The following is a 16864-nucleotide window of genomic DNA, read 5'->3' on the forward strand; positions in this document are numbered from 1 at the left end:
CGGGGCCGCGGCAGGCCCCTGTCGGCGGCAGAGTCCAGGGTGGCGGGGATCAGCCTGCAGGAGGCTAAGCAGATCCTCAACGTGTCCAGCCTCGCACCCGAGGAAATCCAGAAGGTGAGGCAAGGCGGGGGCAGGTGGAGGCGCTGCGGCCCGCACAGGCCGGGCAGGAACCGTTGGGACGGCGGGGTGCCCTCCTTGGCCAGGGGTGCTGCAGGCAGAGCTGTCCTGCAGCAGCCCAGCGTAGACCAGGGACCCGGCCACCCCTGGGACTCTCTCTGTCTCCTGTTGCTGGTGGCCAACACAGTGGCAGAGGGGATGCAGGACCTCCTGGCGGCTCTTCACTCCCTTGGCAGATCTGGGTCAGTGGGTGGTGACACTAGCTTGGGCAGACCCAGGCCCCTTTCCTGCCAGCGCAGACGCTGCGGCCCGTCCCTGGCACTGGCTGGTGAGACCGGTGGCTGTTTAGAACAGCCCTGCTGGCCCCTGCTCCTGGCCACTGGCACGTGCTGCACCGTGGCTAAGAGCGCCCGTTTCCTTTTGGCAGAACTATGAGCACTTGTTCAAGGTGAACGACAAGTCGTTGGGCGGATCATTTTATGTGCAGTCCAAGGTAAGCAGGTGGCTCAGGACTCCAGCTAGCCCTGCACCATGGTCCTGGGCTGGCAGCAGGGTGTGGCTCAGGGCTTCATGGGGGTGGCAGTGAGCTCTTGGAGACCTACGCTGTAAGGCGTCCGCGGGTTCTTGGTGCGTTTGCCTGGGTGCACGTCAGCTGAATGAGCTGCTTTCAGGGCAGGCTGCTAGTGAGAACTTCCTGCTGGCAGGGTTCAAAGGGCTTTCACACACTCCCTAGCCCCTCTGAGTCCCCTGTACTCGCCCTGTGAGGCCTCATGCCATCCAGGGAGCATGTATTGCTGGGCTGGGAGTTGGTCTGGAAACTGTCCTCAAGTGTAGCATGTACCTGGCTGCATAACTCGGCGTCAGCAGCTGATTGTGCTGCCTCCACATGGCTTCTTTTCACAGCAGTATTGAACAGGGACTAGAAGGGCTGACTTGTGGAAGCCTGTAAAGGGGCCTGATTTAGGTTGGGAAAAGCAGCTGTGCCCTCCCCCTCTCTCACTCTCCACATTTATGCAGGGGTTTAGGTTGTAGCCGTGTTGGTCTAAGGATATAGGCAGACAAGGTTCCTTGGGTGAATTTGATATCTTTTATTAGACCAACCCAAATGGTTGGAGAATAGTTATTAAGCAAGCTTTCGGGTTCAAAAACCCTTCATCAGGCTCAGGAAGCTGCAGCAGTGCCACCTTTATGGCACTTTGAGTCACTGCAAGGCCTTTGTCCCACAGGTGTTGAGAGCCAAGGAGCGGCTGGATGAGGAGCTGCGGATCCAGGCCCAGAGCCAAAAAGAGGAAGAGCAGAAGCCAGAGATATAACTCTGTCCCCTGTTTCCCCCACTAAATTATAGCTAGCCAGGAAATGTCTGTTGCCTCCCTGTGTGTATCTGAAGCTGCAGGACTTTGGGGCAGGTGCAAGGGGAGGCTTCTGGGATAACACTACAGGACAGGCACACAGCCCTGGTCCAGTGGGCAGCACAGGATGATTGTGGGGGGGCTTGGCCCTGCTGCATTACTCCATTCCCCTAACATGGCTTCCAAGTGTTCACCCCACCCTGGCAAGGCTAAAAATATACCCAGTGGTGCCAGACCACTAGTTGCTGCTTTGGCAGCACAGTGCTCCAAGGCAAACATCTTTGTACTTATGGCTCCAAGGCAGAGCCCTGGTCCCGTCCACTGAGCTCTGCACTGTTTTCTCCTGCCCTTGCCTGGGGCCACTGCTCTGTGGCTTGCAGTAGTGGGGGTGAGGGCCCTTCCTCAGGCTGGCATCTGAGGGACAGCAGAGACCTGATACTGATCCTGCTGTAGCTGTTGAGAGCGGTGGTCATCCCACTCTCTCTTGGGAGTCATGGGCCTAAGCAGGCAGGGAGACACTGGGCAGGTGTGCTGGAGCTGCCTGTGTCCCAGAGCTGCCATGAGGCTGCTTCTTGTCCAGCTCTTTCAGCCCTGGGGAATGGAGTTTGCTCAGGACCAGGGCAAAGCTCCAGAGTCCCCCTGCCACCTGGGCTGCTGTCTGGTGCTGCCCAGGCCAGAACACTCTGGGGACACGGCTAGTGCTGGTTTGGTTCCTGTTTCCTAGACAGGTTTTACCACATTGGATTGTAGCCAAGTGCTTTCCCCTGTCTGTGTGGCCCTGTCTCCTGGGTGTGACTCATTGCTGCAGGAAGATTTGAGCTGAGTGTAGTGGAAAAGCACTGGCTGGAGATGGAGGGCAGAGGTCACTTGGGCTCTCTGAGCCAATCCAGCCTGGCATCTGCCAAGAGATGGCACTGGGGCTGCTCTCTGCCCTTGCTGTATGCTGGGTTGCAGCCGATCATGATTAGCCCTGCCCTCTGACTGCAGCAGCTCATCCTGCGGCCAGTGGTGCTCACTCCCACTAGATCATAAACGCATGGTCTGTCACCCCCTGCAGGTGCAGCAGGGGAGGCATGCACAGGGTTTGCAAGGCAAGTGCTGTCCTGCAGCTTGGGGAAGAAGGCAAAGGCTGCGCCCACAGGGGAGAATGCTCAGGAATTGCAGTCAGGGAGAGCCCCCAGCCTCCTGGGTGATGAGGTGAAAAGGTCTTGGAAAGGGAAGAGGGAGGGGGAGGAGTAGGAGCAAATAGCATTCACCCTGTGATTCACCCAGTTTGAGACCTGTTTCTGGGGTGCTGCATTCAGACTGGCCAAGACTCCGGATCCCAGAATAACCTGGCTAGGCCCAGCTGGCTAAGAAGCCATTTCCACTTTCCTCCCTTCCCTTGGTGCCCTGCCCTTGGTAAGGAAAGGCACGAGCTATTCAGATGTTCCCACCCTCCCCTCCATCCCTCCTGTGCTGGGTATGGGCTGTGGCATGGCTCATGTCTGGCTTCTCACTCCAGTGGCAGCCCCAGGGAAAGTTGACAATTCCTGTCTGCTCCTGGGTTCATTCTGTTTAATCTTGCTTCTTTCCCTTTTGATCCATTTCGGAGGTAAGAGTGGCATTGATACCCAAAGAATGGGCTTGAGTTCCAACTCCTCATCACGAGCCCTGCGGCAGCCAGAAGGCCAGTCATGCTGGTCCTGCACGGGTGGAGAGCAGCCAGCTTGAGTGGGCAGCAAGCAGAAAGGACCAGGGGGTGGTGAGTTGGGTAGCCTCATTCTGCGAGCTTGAACGCAGCCTGCTTTAATTCCCAGAGCCCCATGTGCTGCCTGCATGCACCTTCCTGCCTTGCACTTTATAAACACCTGTCTGCTGCTGGCAGTATCCAGCTGGTAAAGGGAGGTCAAGGCACGGGGGCCACAAGGCTGTGGCCTGTGCTCTGCATAGGCTGGAGGTTCTCAAGGTGGCACTAGGGGTACATAATCACAAGCCAGGATGTCTGAAGCAACTTTTCAACTCACTTTATTGTTTTCTTAATAAACTCCCCTCTCCCAAGGAGGAAGACAGTGTTATAGTCGTTAGCTTATCTCTCCTTGTTTCTTTATTTTTAAAGTCTATGCTAACAGCAATGGAGCCAAGAGAAAAAACAGAAACTACAATAGAAAGGCACTTAGAAACTGTTAAAATACTGATGTCCTGGAATGTGTGACAACAAACCAACGAACGGAAAAGAAACGTACACCGGCCCTAGCAGGCCTAGTCTATCACCAAGTCACATGCTGTGCTAAGGGTAACCCTTTGAGTGGCGCACTGCTCTTCTGGCATCAGCTCATGCTCCCCAACGGGATGTAGCAGCCACAGCCCAGGCTCCCCTCAGCAACTCCCATGGGCTCTCTGGAGCCAGGTGTTGCCAAAAGGGGGCTGGGGGGCAGAGAGGCCAGCTCCCTCAGGCTGCCTGGCTGTGAGGATGGAGCTCTGGGATGTGGGGCTGGTGAAAGTCCCTGATCCTCCTAGTAGACCTTGAGGGCCCATTCCTCCAGGAGCTGCAGTGGGGGGGTTGGAGGAGGGGCACAGAGAATACTCCCAGTGGTGCAGGGCTGCGGGAGCCCCACTGATCAGGGGAAGGCAGTGTAGCAGGGGTCCTGCTGAGGGGCAGCTGAGAGGTACACAGGACCCCCTTGTGGACAAAGAGGGGAAAAAAAGACACAAGTGACCCCGCTGCAATCGAGGGGCAGTCAAGAGGTAAAATGAGGGTCCCCTAGGGAGGGGGCAGTCCCAGGGCCCCCTCTGGCCGAGGTATAAGAATCCCCCAGGAGAGGGAGTGTCGGTGGGGCAGTGCAGGGAGGGAGGGAAGCTGAGGAGCCCGCACTGCATAAGAGCTGGGCAGGGAGGTGGCTCCTACACCTGGCCCCGGGAAGTGGGGGGGAGCAGAGCTGCCACTCAAAGGGCTAGTCAGTCTAATGAGTTTACGTAGCTTATAATGGGCCTTGCGGCTCTGCGGTGTCTAGAACAGCTTATGGTACGTACTGTGCAGGTCTGCCTGGGAGAGGCAGGCCCAGGCCTTGCCAAGTGGGCACCAACACAAATGCCTCACTGCAGCTCTGTGGCTACAACAAGCCCCTGCAGCCACCCTTTTTCTTTGGCCATTGATGAACTTCCAGAGCCCTTCAGTGCAGGGTCCCAGGTCTGTCCCCATCTCCACCTTCCACACTGACTGTCCTGTGATCCCCTCCGAGCCAGCATCGAGCCAGGCCCCACCAGGCCCACGGTAAAGGGCCCAGGGTGGGACAGTGCATGCTGTGAACTGCAGATGCCACAGGCCACACTGCTGTATGGGGACATGGCTACAGGCACATAGGGCACTGCCTGCACTGCACTTCTGCTGCCCCTGCTCTGTCCACTGGCCTGGCTACCTGCTGGCTCCTGCCCCTTCTTGAAGTGACTGGCCCCAGCTGCTCCCAGGCATGGGGCCTGATGTGGTTTGGTGGGATGGCTACAGCCTCCCAGAGCACAGGCTTGGGAGCTCTGAGCACAGCACCTTCCACAGTCCTCACCCCACCACCTCAGCAGGGTGCTGCAGGGCAGATTGCAGGGTGGGGGCTACTCTTCCAAACAACACTTTTTTCCTAGGAGGTAAGGGAGGAAGGCCCAGCCTGCTGAAAGCTCTTGCACCTTCCCCAGCAGCTGACACCCCTACCCCTGTCCACAGCTGAGCCTGTTGAAAGCAAGTGGCTGTGACAGGCATGTGGCTGTTCCCTCCCTGCCCTGCATGTGAGCTCGGGCTTGAGCAAGGGGATGTGCTTGGCCTGCAGGAAGAGAGGTGGTTATTTCTCAAACTGTGGCTCCCCTGTTTACTCCCTGCTGTGTTCCTCCATTCCAGGCCAATTGTGTGTGTGTGGGGGGGAAAGAAAGACCTCCCTTTAGCTGCCACTTGCTTTCTGTGGGGACCCAGGCCTAGGAGTGACTGGTGAATGGGGATCAGGGCTAGGGCTCCAACGGGGTGAAGTGGTCCCAATCTTTAGCTCAGGAGTGCAGCAATATCCTGCTGTTGGGCACAGTTTCTCTGCTGGCTGAGCCAGGACAGAGCTGGCTGGCCTGCCAGCAAAGGAAGGGCCACAGCCTCAGCTTGCACAGGCAGCAGCATGGACAAGCATGTGAGCAGAGCTCAGTGCCAGGTCAGAGAGGTGTCAGGGCTGGAGGCACTGACGGCACATGAGGGGCTGAGCTGGGGAGGAGGCCAATGGAGTCATTCCTGGGAGCAGCCAAGGTGGAGCCCTGTGTGAACAGGCCAAAGCCGGAGGTAGGCACTGACCCAGGTTCAGCCTGGGGTCAGGCCAAGGGCACAGGGTGTCCACAATGCCCAGCAGAGCTGCCCTGCAGTGCTGGGGGAGGGGTATCGATTTGCCTGCTCCAGTGTGTTAGATAAGGAACTACCCCCTCTCTCCCCAGACCTGGGTGCCCAGCTAAAGGGGCTGGGGTTCACGCCAAGAAGAGGGTGCTTCTGTCCCACGCTGCCTGCCAGCCACACACGCTTGCATTACATGATAAGGTACTAACATAGCTAAACACAATGGCACCCTTGCTCCTTGTCAGGGAAGGTGCTGTGGGGGTCCAAGCCACATACTTAGGCAGTATGCGTTGTCGCAGGTAGGATCTGGGGACAGGGGAGGCAGTTCTCTCCGTGGCACTGTGTGGGGTCAGGAACGGCCATCTGTCTCCTGGTCTAGGAGAACCAGTGTAGAAAGGAGCGGAGTCGATGCAGTCCAGCTGAGGGTCTCCCTGACGCCTCATCGCTGCCCAGTGCCTCAGCTGGCAGGGCTCAGCTGTGGCTCAGTTCTGCTGGTTCCACTGGTGCATGGGACCCTGGCACTGCATGGGTTCATTTGGGTCACGCACACGATGGACACGCACAGGAGGGCTCCTCAGCAGGTTGTGGCTCGTCCATGTCCACATCCTGGATGCTGCAAGTGGGGCTGGATGTCCAGCAGAACAAAGCTCAGCATGTTAGTGGTGTGGGTATTTCTGCCTGGCTGGGCCCTTCACCTCCAGGACTGAGGGATGCCATGCTTTGGGCAGGGCAGGGCAGGAAATCCCCTGGTGGATCTGTAGGGAGCCTAGCTGCCTGTTGCAGATGACGGTGGGAAATGGGGGCAGGTCACTCTGGTTGCTGTGCTGGCATCCTCTGCCCCTGACGGACTCCAGCTTCTCCTCCCTCCTGCTGGGTATGGTGAGCTGGCAACACTCACCCTGGGAGCCTCTGGATGTGGGGTATGACTGGTGCCAAGACCTAAAGTGGACACAAGGAGCTGGCAGGGCCACTGCAGAGGGGATGCCAAGCAGGACCTGGCTCTCTTGGAATGGGTGGAGCACATGCCCATGTGGGTGCCCATCCCAAAGTGTTCTCTAAGGCTGACAGGAGGAACCAAAGATTTAATTCCCATCACTGCAGAATTCAGGCAAAGCAAGGCTGTGGTCTGGGTTGGCACCATTCACTATCAGACAGCTATGTCTCTGCCAAGCTGACTGACATGGGACAGGCGGTGGGCCTGGTGCCAAGGGGCAGCTGTGGTTGCAGTAACAAGGGTGACATGAAGCTTGAGGAGCCACTGCCTGCAGGATAGTGTGAAGAGAGGAATCTGGGTGACTGATGGGACCCCTCACTTCCGCTCTTGGCTAGGGGCCACCGGCCTCACCAGGAAACCTGCCCTATGCCAAAAAACCCTAAGGTGCCGGGGCCCCCAGAGGATCTCTGGGCCCAGTGCTATGGAAACAGCATCTCTTTCTCCACCAGAAACCAGCCTGCTCCTATGCCCGATCTCCAGGAAATGCACAGTGTAGGGGCAGGAGGAGTGGGATGGGCATTGGGAAACCGCTGCAGCAGCTATGTGGCTGAGGCCTCAGGCTGGAGGACACCTGGTCAGCACCATGGGAGAAGAGCCCAACACGGACCAGTCAGAAAAAGGGGGCACACCTGATAAATAAATAGATATGCTTGCTTCTGCTTGAGGCCTGAGCCAGACCAGGGCACCCAGTGGAGTAACCCTGCTCCCTCCGAGGGACAGTGGGGAACACCACACTCAGGCACCAGGCCCAATCCACTAACACAGTCCAGCTTTATCAGCACACTGCCTCCTGGGTCACAGCCTGGTTCTGGTCCTTCCTCCATCCACGCTTGCTCTGTCAGGAGTACAGAGCCTGCTCTGGGATGCACCCAGCCTTGATGCTGGCTAGCTGGCTTGCAGGAGGCGCAAGGTGGGGACATGGAAAGTTGCTGGATGGCACAGTCCCATGAAGAGGCCTCTGGACTGGACAGAGCCAAGCCAACTGGTGGGGCTGGGCCATCATCAGCTGCAGGGACTGCATGGGGATTATTGCTATTCTCAGAAGAGTTGGTTTCTTCTTTCGTGAAGGTTAACAAGACAGAGCTGAAGTCCAGGTAAGAGGTGATTGGAGAAGGGTACAGGGATGCCATTTCTCCCCCTCCCTGCTTGGATCTGCCCATTAAGCCACAGGCCAAAGTGGTGCTGGGCTTGTGGCTGGGCTTCGTTCACCTTTCATTTCACCACGTCAGCAGGACGGAGCCTGGGGGGATGACCACCCACCCAGGGGGCAGAGTATCAGGGCTGGACATGGAGTTCATGCCGGTGGACAGATCCAGCACTGTCCCAGGCAGCAGCGACAAGCTTTCTGGAGTTGGCCTCAGCCTCGATAGCTCAGTCCTCTCAGAGGACTCCTTGCGGCTCTCTTGCCCCTGAGTTTTGATGCCTTTGGCCCCTCTGGTATCACCTGCATGGCATTTCTCCACTTCTGTCTTCCCCCCACCAGCCAACAGGGACACAACTGGAAGCCCCAGGCCACCCGCTGCAAATGGAGACGACAGCAAGGGGTTCTTGGCCAAGTTCAAGGGTGCACCATTTAGGGAGAGCACTGGGCTGGGCAGCCCTGGCAGTGTAGCAGAGCCCACTCCACTGCAGGCTAAGGTGCTGAGATCCAGGGGTGCTGGTGTGAGGGGAATAGGCAGGGATGCACCCAGGCCAGGCAGGCCGTGGGTGCCGAAGATTGCAGCCGGGTTGGGGATGATGATCTGTGCCCCATTGACATAAGGCACTTCTGCCGAGGCGACAGGCGTCTTTGGGGGCTGGTGGAGCTTGAGCATTTCCTGCTGCTCATGAGACACAAAGTGGCCATGGGCCTTGATGTGCTTGCGCAGTGAGCTGGGGTCCGTGTAGCGCTTGTGGCAGCCCGGCATCTTGCAATAATAGGGCTTGTCCACATAGTGTGTACGTGTGTGCTTGAAGCGATCACTGGAGTTGGAGTAACGCTTGTTGCAGCCCTCATAGGGGCAGATGTAGGGCTTCTCGCCTGCAGAAGGGAAACAAGAGCACCGGGATCTCCCATAGGCTCCCAGAGCAAGACGGATCCGAGAGCACAGGTATGAGCCCTGGGCCTTCACCTCCAGGCTACCTCCAAGCCAAAAGCAATGGGACATTCTTGCTGCCAAGGGGCCCATGTGAAATCTGCTGCTGGGCTCAAGCCAGTTCCCGCAGTAAGCATCCCCAGCTCCAAAGCACCATTGCTAGCAGCTGCCCAGCCCCAGCAGACCCCAGAAGGACACAGAACTCTCACCTTGCAGCACTAGGCAGCACCACAGGGGCTCTCTGCTGGATACCTGAGCTGAGCAGGATGGGGGAAACACCTTGCTCTCTGGCACTGGATGTATAGTGAGCAGAGTCAAGCCCAGCAAGGACCCCCTCCCCTCTCTCCCTGCCAACTGACCTGTATGTGAGCGGTTGTGGATCTTCAGGTTCTCCAGGCGGGAGAAGCTCTTGTTGCACGTGGGGCAGCGGTGAGGTTTCTCATTGGTGTGGGTGCGAATGTGGATCAGCATTTTGTACCTGTGCAATGGGAGAGCAACAGCCCTGCTGCCATGAGCAGGCCTGGCAGGGCCCAATGTCCAGGGGGACTGCAGGGGGCATGCCATTCCTGCCCCAGGAATTCTAGGACAGAGCACCTGGGGAACTATTGTTCCCAAGCCAGCGTCTCACTTCACGGAGCACACAAGCAGACCTGGACCCACCCCCACTGGACAGGGAGTGAGGCAGATATGGTCCCCAGCACACAGGGGAGGGGAAGAGGATGGTGAAGGGAAAAGGAAGAAGGGGAAGGACTTTCTCTAGGTCATATGAGGAATATGGAAAAACCTGGAAGCCTCCACCCAATTAATCCATCACACAGCCTAATCATTGAGTCCCAGCAGCTTTCCTGTCCCACAGTGACAAGAACATACGAACAACCATTTACTGGGTCAGACCATAGGTCCATCTTGCCTACTGTCCCATGTCACAGAGTGGCAAAGAGTGGATGCTGCAAGGGAGAGTGAACAGGGTATGATCAAGGGCTTTTCCACTGTTCCTCTCTCACTTGCAGCCTCCAGCATTTAGGGTCTAGGAAGTTCTGATACAGAGGCTGTATCCCTAACTCCCATGCTCAATAGCTACTGATGCACCTTTCCTCCAAAATGTGTCGAGTCCATTTTGAATCTGGCTAAACTGCCAGCTTCCCCAGCATCTGGTGCTAATGAGTTCCATGCTTTAATGACACTCTGTGTGAAACAGAACTTCCTTTTGTTAGTTTTAAACTTACCACCTACTAATTTCATTTTGTATCCCTTAGTTCTTGCATTGTCAGAGTAAATAATAAATCCCTATCAATTTCTCTTCACCATTTAGTATTTTGTAAATCCTTATCATGTGCCCCCTTAAGCACCCCCTTTCTAAACTGAATAGACCTAGCCTTTTTAGTCTCTCCTCACATGGAAGCCCCTCCATACCACTAATCATCCTTGTTGCCCTTTTCTGTACCTTCTCTAGTACTTCTGTATCTTTTCTGAGGTGTGGGGACCAGAATTAGGCACAGTATTCAAAGTGTGGATGCCCGTGTATTTATAAAGGGGCATGATGATGCTTTCCATTTTGTTTACAATTCCCTTCTTAAAAATCCCTTACATCTTGTTTGCCTTTTGATGGCTGCCGAGCTCCATGCTGACGTTTTTATCAAACTGTCCACAGTGACTCACTAAGCCTGGATCCTCGGTGCCTGTCCTGTCCGACAGGTGTCGAGCCCCCAATCTTCTATCCCACTCCTGAACTTCCTACTCTCCCACTTCAGGAAAACAGTGCAGGTGATTAATTCTGGAGAAGTAGAAATCTGACTGGAAACTCCATGTATCATGTCTCTGAACCACCACAGCTCATGACAACATGGCTGAGTTATGTTCCTACTGAAAGTGACTTCTTAGCCACCTCCTGCAGTGCCATCTGGACTGCAAGTCACCACCCCTGGACAATGTGTCCTCTGTCCCATACCCTACCTGGCATTAAAGCCCCTGCCATGGCGAGCGCAGCCTTCCCAGTGGCAGCAGTAGCCAGCATCCTTCTCTGGCTTCACGTGGAAGTCATTGACGTGGTCCACCAGGTCTTGCAGCAAATCAAAGAGCTGATTACACTGTGGGCAGGAGGAGCAGGGCCGGGGTTAGGGGACATGCCAGCTATAGGCAAACCAGCACTCTGGGAACTGCATGCAGTTTCTAGCTGGAGGGGGTCCAACTGCGGTCAGCAGGGCAGGCATGAGTCTGGAGATCTCGGCCTGGACTTCTTTGAGCTGTGAAATCTGTTCCCATATTGCCAGATTCCCATTCTGCAACCCAGCACTGTTCTGTGCAGGAGGAAGAAGGTACCTATAGACACAGGTTGGATTCTCCAGGATGTCTGGAGAATGCCAGGACACAGGTAGGACATGGTGTATTCAGATCCACAGATGAACCACATGCTGCACAGTTCCCATGAACCAAGTTACACACCACACAGCCCCCTTGGCACCAGAGCATGCACCACACAGCCCCTGTGGCACCCAGGTATGCATCATACAACCCCTCTCTGTAAAGGCTGTGTCCTGGTTTACTGTAATGTGCTTTCGTGGCTGCAGTCTCTGTTTACCCCCCTCCCAGCCAACCCGGAGTGGACACCATGACACACTGGAAGGCCCCTACTCACCTTGGACCATCGACACACCAGCTGTTTCGGCAGGGATAGCTCTGGGGACAGGCGCTTCTCCTTGGGGGGTGTCAGGAAGGCTGAGGGGGGCAGGTGCAGGGCACCGCCAGAGCTCAATGGCAGGAAGAACTGGAAAGAGCTGGGGATGCCATCAATGTAGCGCAAGGACTGGAAATCCTGGGGCAGGGCAGACCAAAAATGACTGGTTAGAATCCCCAGCTCAGGGACACTGGGAGCACCCAACTGGCTGCACGAAGACCAAGCAGCTCCTTTGGCCAAACTAGGGCTGGCCCCATAGGGGCAGCAGAGCAAGTGGCTGGGAAAGGAGGGAGCCTCAGCCTAGGGCAGGGGTAGGCAACCTCTGGCACTCAAAGACATTTTGCTTGGCCCATGGACCTCAGGGTGGACAGTGGAGAAGGGGCTGGGGTATACTGCCACTACAAGGATTGGGCCCCTCATAGCTCCCCCACCATCTTCCCCTGGCATGCCAACATCTTACAAGTCGAGGTCACAGGTGTTTTTGGCACTCTGCCCAAAAAAGTTGCTGACCCCTGGCCTAGGGCACTGGGAGGCCACTGCCCCTGCCTCAGATCCCAACCTTCCTTGGTGCAGGTGGTCACTGAGCAACAGGTCTCCATGCTGCCCTTGTGCTAATGCTGACTCACCTCACACAGATGGGTCCTGGAGCCAAGTCAAGGCCAGTGCTCTCCAGACTACTGTGGAAGATGGCATTTAAACCAGCTACACCGCACTGAGCTCTGCAGGGGACCCCTGCACACACAGCACCCATGGGACAACGGTGCCAGGAAATGTCACCACTGAAATGGATGAAAGCCCAGCCCTGGCACCAAGTGGTGCTGGCTATAGGGTGACCATCCATCCTGCTTTTCCCAGGACAGTTTGGATTTTGGAGGCAGGTCCCGGGCATGAGGTGCAGAGTAAAATGAACATCCTGGGTACACGGCACAGTTTGGTGGAGAAGGGAAGTGACATAGTTCCCCAGGAAGGCAGCTGGGCAGGCTGCCTGTCACAGCATGACACTCTGCCTCTACCTCTCCTTGCATCAAGCCACTGACTTGGGAAGGGGGAGAGGTAGTGTCCTAGATGTCCCATATTTCCAACTGGGATGGATGGTCACCCTATGCTGGAATCACCATACTGTCCTAACTCAACACAATCCCTGGGAAAGCCAGCCCCTGCCCTGCTCTGCCCTCAGAGGAAGACAAGGTAGTACAGATTCTGATTTCTCTACCAGGCAGAACATCTCTGGATGGCACAGCGCATGGGGCTGGTCAGGGCCAGAGAGCAGAGCTCAACAGATCAGTGACTGGGTATGATCCATGCTGGCACTGCCTTACAGGTTACTAGGGTGCTATGCCCAGGCTGGGGGTGGACCTGTTGTCCCCCACACAAATGTAAATGTAAGTGGCAATGGGCCTGAAGCAATGGGAACTCTCACCCAGGCACAGGCCTACTCACCGTCACTCAGGATTGGACCTCTGTGGCCAAACAGAGCTGCATGGAGATGGGTATTGCTGAGGAAGTTACGGGGGGTGGAAAAGGAAGAAGGCAGACACAGCACAACACTGCCCAGAAAGAACAGACACAGGACCTGAAAGCCAGCCACGGAGAGACTTGTTGCATGACTCTCAGAACCAGCCTCAAGAGGAGAGCTGCTGGGTGAAGTGCTGGCCAGACACGGCTGTGGAACTGTGGGCAAAGCCACTGACTCCTGCTGTTTGATTTCCATGGTGTTCTGGGAAACAGGACTTTGTCCCTCCCAAGTAAATACAGGTGGTTGCAACAAAGAGGTCCCTAGCTCCAGCAGCAGTTTCTCTCACTAACAGAAACAAGGCTTGAATACTGGCACACAGTCTGGGTTGGAAAAGTTAACAGATAGCTTGCATGGTCATAGTCCTGGGCAGCTGGGCTGTGCCAGGGTGACCCCACTTCCTAGAAATGGTCTCCCATGCCTGTTTCCTGGGGCCACTGTTCCCTCCTTCTAACCATGTGATAGGTAACTGGCACTGCTAGCCTCTGCCATTTATCCCCCTCTTCCTGCCTGCTCACTGCCCTGCTCACTCTGCTGCCCAGCTCTGCCCCAGCTGGCTCTTGTGCCTGCCCAGCCTGGCTCTTTCTCGCACTGCTGTCCAACCCATTCCCTTTGAGGGGATTACAGACTGGGCAAGCTGCCTGCACCCCCAAAATAGACCCCAGCCCATCCCTGGGGGTAAGGGCCAGGTGAGCTACCCACATACCCTAGCAGCATCCCTGGTCCTATTGCTCTGGGCAGCCTACTCCCACTGCAGGTCAGCTGCTGGTCTAGAGTAGTAAGGGCCCTAGAGATGAACTATGACTTGCAGCTACAGCATCAGTCCAGCTGCCAACCTTCGGTAGTGCCAGGGCAGATCAAACAGGCCCTACCCAGGGTAACCCTGGGAAAGCCCCTTCCTGCCAAATAGAGAAGGAAGGAGCTGGGCCTGGTCGTTCACCCACTTCATTCGCAGGCACTTGTTCGCTCTGCCTAAGATCCCAGTGCTCCTTGTGCCAGGCCTGGCATCTCACTTACATGTGGGGTGGAGGATGTGGGCAGGTCACCACTGCTCTGCCGTTCAGGGGACAGTGAGGTGCTGCCACTAGGAGAGTCCAGGCCTGATGGGGGAGACAGGCTCAGGTCCATCATGGGTACCGAGGAGAAGCGGGCATCCCGTTTGTCATGGAACTTGGAGTGTGCCAGGAGGCCTGAGGGGACACAGAACCAGCCAGGGCAAAGGGTGAGAAGCAACCTCCATGTTCCCTAACATCCCTCATTCTCATGGCTTCCTCACAGGACTTCCCTCTCCACATCCCTGTAAGAGTGCATCCACCTTTGTGCTGGTGCACAGCAGTGGTCTGGCAGCCTTGGGTGAAAATAACCTGGACTAGACTTTAGTGTCCATCCAGCGTGGGACATACAGGGTGGCATCATGACATTGCCTTCCCCACCTCTGCTTGTCTTCATCTGCTTTGATTTCCCTGAGTGCTGACTCCAGTTCATGACAGCCCAGCAATAAATGGGGCAAATCACTGATTGCCTGGGGTCTGAGGCCAGGCTGTGCCCCAAATACCCCTCGCCCTGGCCAGAACATCTGGGAGCTGAATCCTTTCAATCAGACAAGGCACTACCTAACCCAAAGTGGGCAATTATTTGGGCTGGACAGTCACTTAGGACATTTTGGTGAGGTGTTGTGGGCTGGGTGAGCGACACCCCCCCCCCCCCCCCCCCAGCTCACCAAAACCCCCTAAGTAGCTCTGCCCCAGGGCCCAGCCCTGCACTGTCACCACCCAGCAACCCCATCCTGCCCTGGGATCTCTATGGAGACCAGCTTGGCATTGGTGATGCCTAGAGGGTGCACACAGGTGCAAGTGGTCACTGCTCGCTGCCAACACTGCTGGCAGCCTCTGCGGGTGGTTGCCGGTTGGTGCCCACCACTTACCCCCATCGCTGCCAACACCACTGTGGCCACCTGCAGAAGCGCCTTGGGCAGCACGTGATGTTTATGCAGCCCGGGACCCTGCAGGCAGGGTACCGGGCCATGCAGATGGGATGGGGCCACAGGTGGTTGGGAAGCAGCCTCTGGGAGCAGGACAGGTAGGCAAGGCCAGGGCCAGGGTCAGAGCCCAGGCCAGGATCTTGGAGCAGTGACCCGGGCGGGGGAAGGGGCAGGGCAGAACCATGATTCACTCCCAGCATGTCACTGCCCATGGAACAGAAAGCAGGGTTGAGGGACCAACCATAGGCCCGATAAAATTCCTTGGTGGGCTAGATCTAGCCTGCGGGCTGTATTTTGCCCACCTTGGCCCTAACCTCTCTTCCACTCTGCACATGGAGGATAGTCTGAAAGCATATGGTGCCCCCTTCTGCCCAAGCCCAGATGGCTGCTCCTAACCCTGAGATTCCAGCGGGACCCCTGCCCTCTGCAGGCTGGGCCCTTACCAGCTGGCGGGGAGCTGGGAGAGAGGGGGCCAATGGCTGTAGTGCCATCATCTGTAATCCTGAGCTCACGGTGCAGGGCCCGGTGCTTGGCGCTGGCCAGGCCCCTCTCGCGTTTCTCTCGTGCAGCCCGCAGCTTAGAGATGCTGAGCTTAAGGTCGAGGGGCTCGTCCAGGGAATGCATGGTGCCCAGTGCCAGCCACGAGCAGCGTCCCGTCCTTCCGGGGAGAAGTCGTCTTCCAGACCTGGCTCCCTCTCTGGCCCAGGGAGGGAGGTGCAGTCTCAACTGGGTGGCCTGGAACGGAGAAGCCAAGGGAGACAGCAGGTGAAAGGTCTCCTTCTACTGCTCTGACCACACTTTTTTTTTTAAAGAAATTTTTCATGTTCCAAGCCAAATCAGACAAATCAAGTCCAAATCCACGAGTCAGTCCAGAACCATAAGTGGCCCTATGACTGGCAAACATCCTCCACCCCTACCAGGGGCTTCAGATGTTTCCAACGTCTTTTGGCAGGCATCCTACGTGCAGGCCCAAGCCTGGAGGCTTGGGGTTCAGATGCCACCAAGTTTCGCCTGCCCTCAGCCATATGGCTGCAGGAGCAAGCTAGGGAGGAGCCTCCCATTTCCATAAAGTGGGTTTTAAGCCTCAACACCTCAAAGGCTACTAAACCACACCAAAAGAACAGTTATCCTTGGGAACGCTTAAGGAAAAACTGCCTTCTTGGACCCAAATACATGGTGTTTCCCCTGCCTTCCACACACTTGAACAAGGGATCACGCACTCATCCACCACTGGAAATGTCCCTGCCTGGGACCAGGACCCTGGAATGGCTCTTAAATGGACGCTGGAAAGCAAAAGCCCAGATCTGAAGACCAATCAATTCTATATAGAAAACGGGGACAGCCCCAGAAATGTGTCTCAGTCCCACCCTGAAGTCCTCTGCACCAGCCCTGTGTCCCCTCCAGTTCTGGGGATGCCCGTCCTCCTGACCTGCATTCTCCCTGGGATTCCAGCACCCGGCCCTCATAGCTCTGTTGATGTCCATCAAGTCTGCTCAGTGGTTCCTTGCCATCCGCACCCTGGGTCCCTCCTGAGCAGAGCCCCAAAGGGAGGACACTGAGTCTATCACACATTCTCCTTGTGCAATCAGGCCAGATTTTAGTGCACGCCTCTGGAGCTGAGCAGCTGGTGCATTGGGTGACCTAGCTGCCACAGGCCCCTCCCACCCTGCACCACCACCGCCCCTCCCCCTCCTCCAGCTGGGCCCTCCCCACGCGGGGAGCGGGGGGGCTCTTCCGCTGTCACTTTGTCAGCACTTCTCCACTGGGGGAGGCAGGGTTCCTGGATTCCCTTCCCTCCTTGGCTGTGTCCCTTCTCCTGTGCCTCCCT

At 56.6% G+C, this 16864-nt stretch overlaps 2 protein-coding genes across 2 annotated transcripts in view; one reads left to right on the forward strand and one right to left on the reverse strand.

Annotated features, from left to right (window-relative positions):
* Positions 1-1430, forward strand: part of PAM16 (presequence translocase associated motor 16) — a 3135-nt gene extending 1705 nt beyond the window's left edge. Inside the window, exons 2-4 of the mRNA XM_025192838.1 lie at positions 15-114; positions 545-610; positions 1344-1430. Coding sequence (XP_025048623.1) covers positions 15-114; positions 545-610; positions 1344-1430 — 253 coding nt within the window. The remainder of the gene's footprint in view (positions 1-14; positions 115-544; positions 611-1343) is intronic.
* A 6580-nt stretch (positions 1431-8010) lies between these two features.
* Positions 8011-16538, reverse strand: GLIS2 (GLIS family zinc finger 2). The gene is made up of 7 exons (XM_006036571.3): positions 16466-16538; positions 15480-15771; positions 14073-14245; positions 11504-11680; positions 10822-10955; positions 9228-9346; positions 8011-8813 (listed from the first exon to the last, which is right to left on the reverse strand). Exons 1-7 carry the CDS (start codon positions 16469-16471, stop codon positions 8011-8013), a joined length of 1704 nt encoding a protein of 567 aa, XP_006036633.2. The 5' UTR covers positions 16472-16538.
* Between the last annotated feature and the right edge of the window lie 326 nt (positions 16539-16864).

Source organism: Alligator sinensis, unplaced genomic scaffold (genome assembly GCF_000455745.1).
Source record: "Alligator sinensis unplaced genomic scaffold, ASM45574v1 scaffold1406_1, whole genome shotgun sequence".
Taxonomy (NCBI): domain Eukaryota; kingdom Metazoa; phylum Chordata; order Crocodylia; family Alligatoridae; genus Alligator; species Alligator sinensis.

What these genes read in the sequence shown, in the direction of transcription:
- GLIS2 (XM_006036571.3), bottom strand. An exon ending in GGCAGGGGCTTTAATGCCAG is followed by an intron (nt 9,347 to 10,821) that starts GTAGGGTATGGG and finishes CCCATTGCACAG; the next exon opens with GTACAAAATGCTGATCCACA. An exon ending in CCACAACCGCTCACATACAG is followed by an intron (nt 8,814 to 9,227) that starts GTCAGTTGGCAG and finishes TCCCTTCTGCAG; the next exon opens with GCGAGAAGCCCTACATCTGC.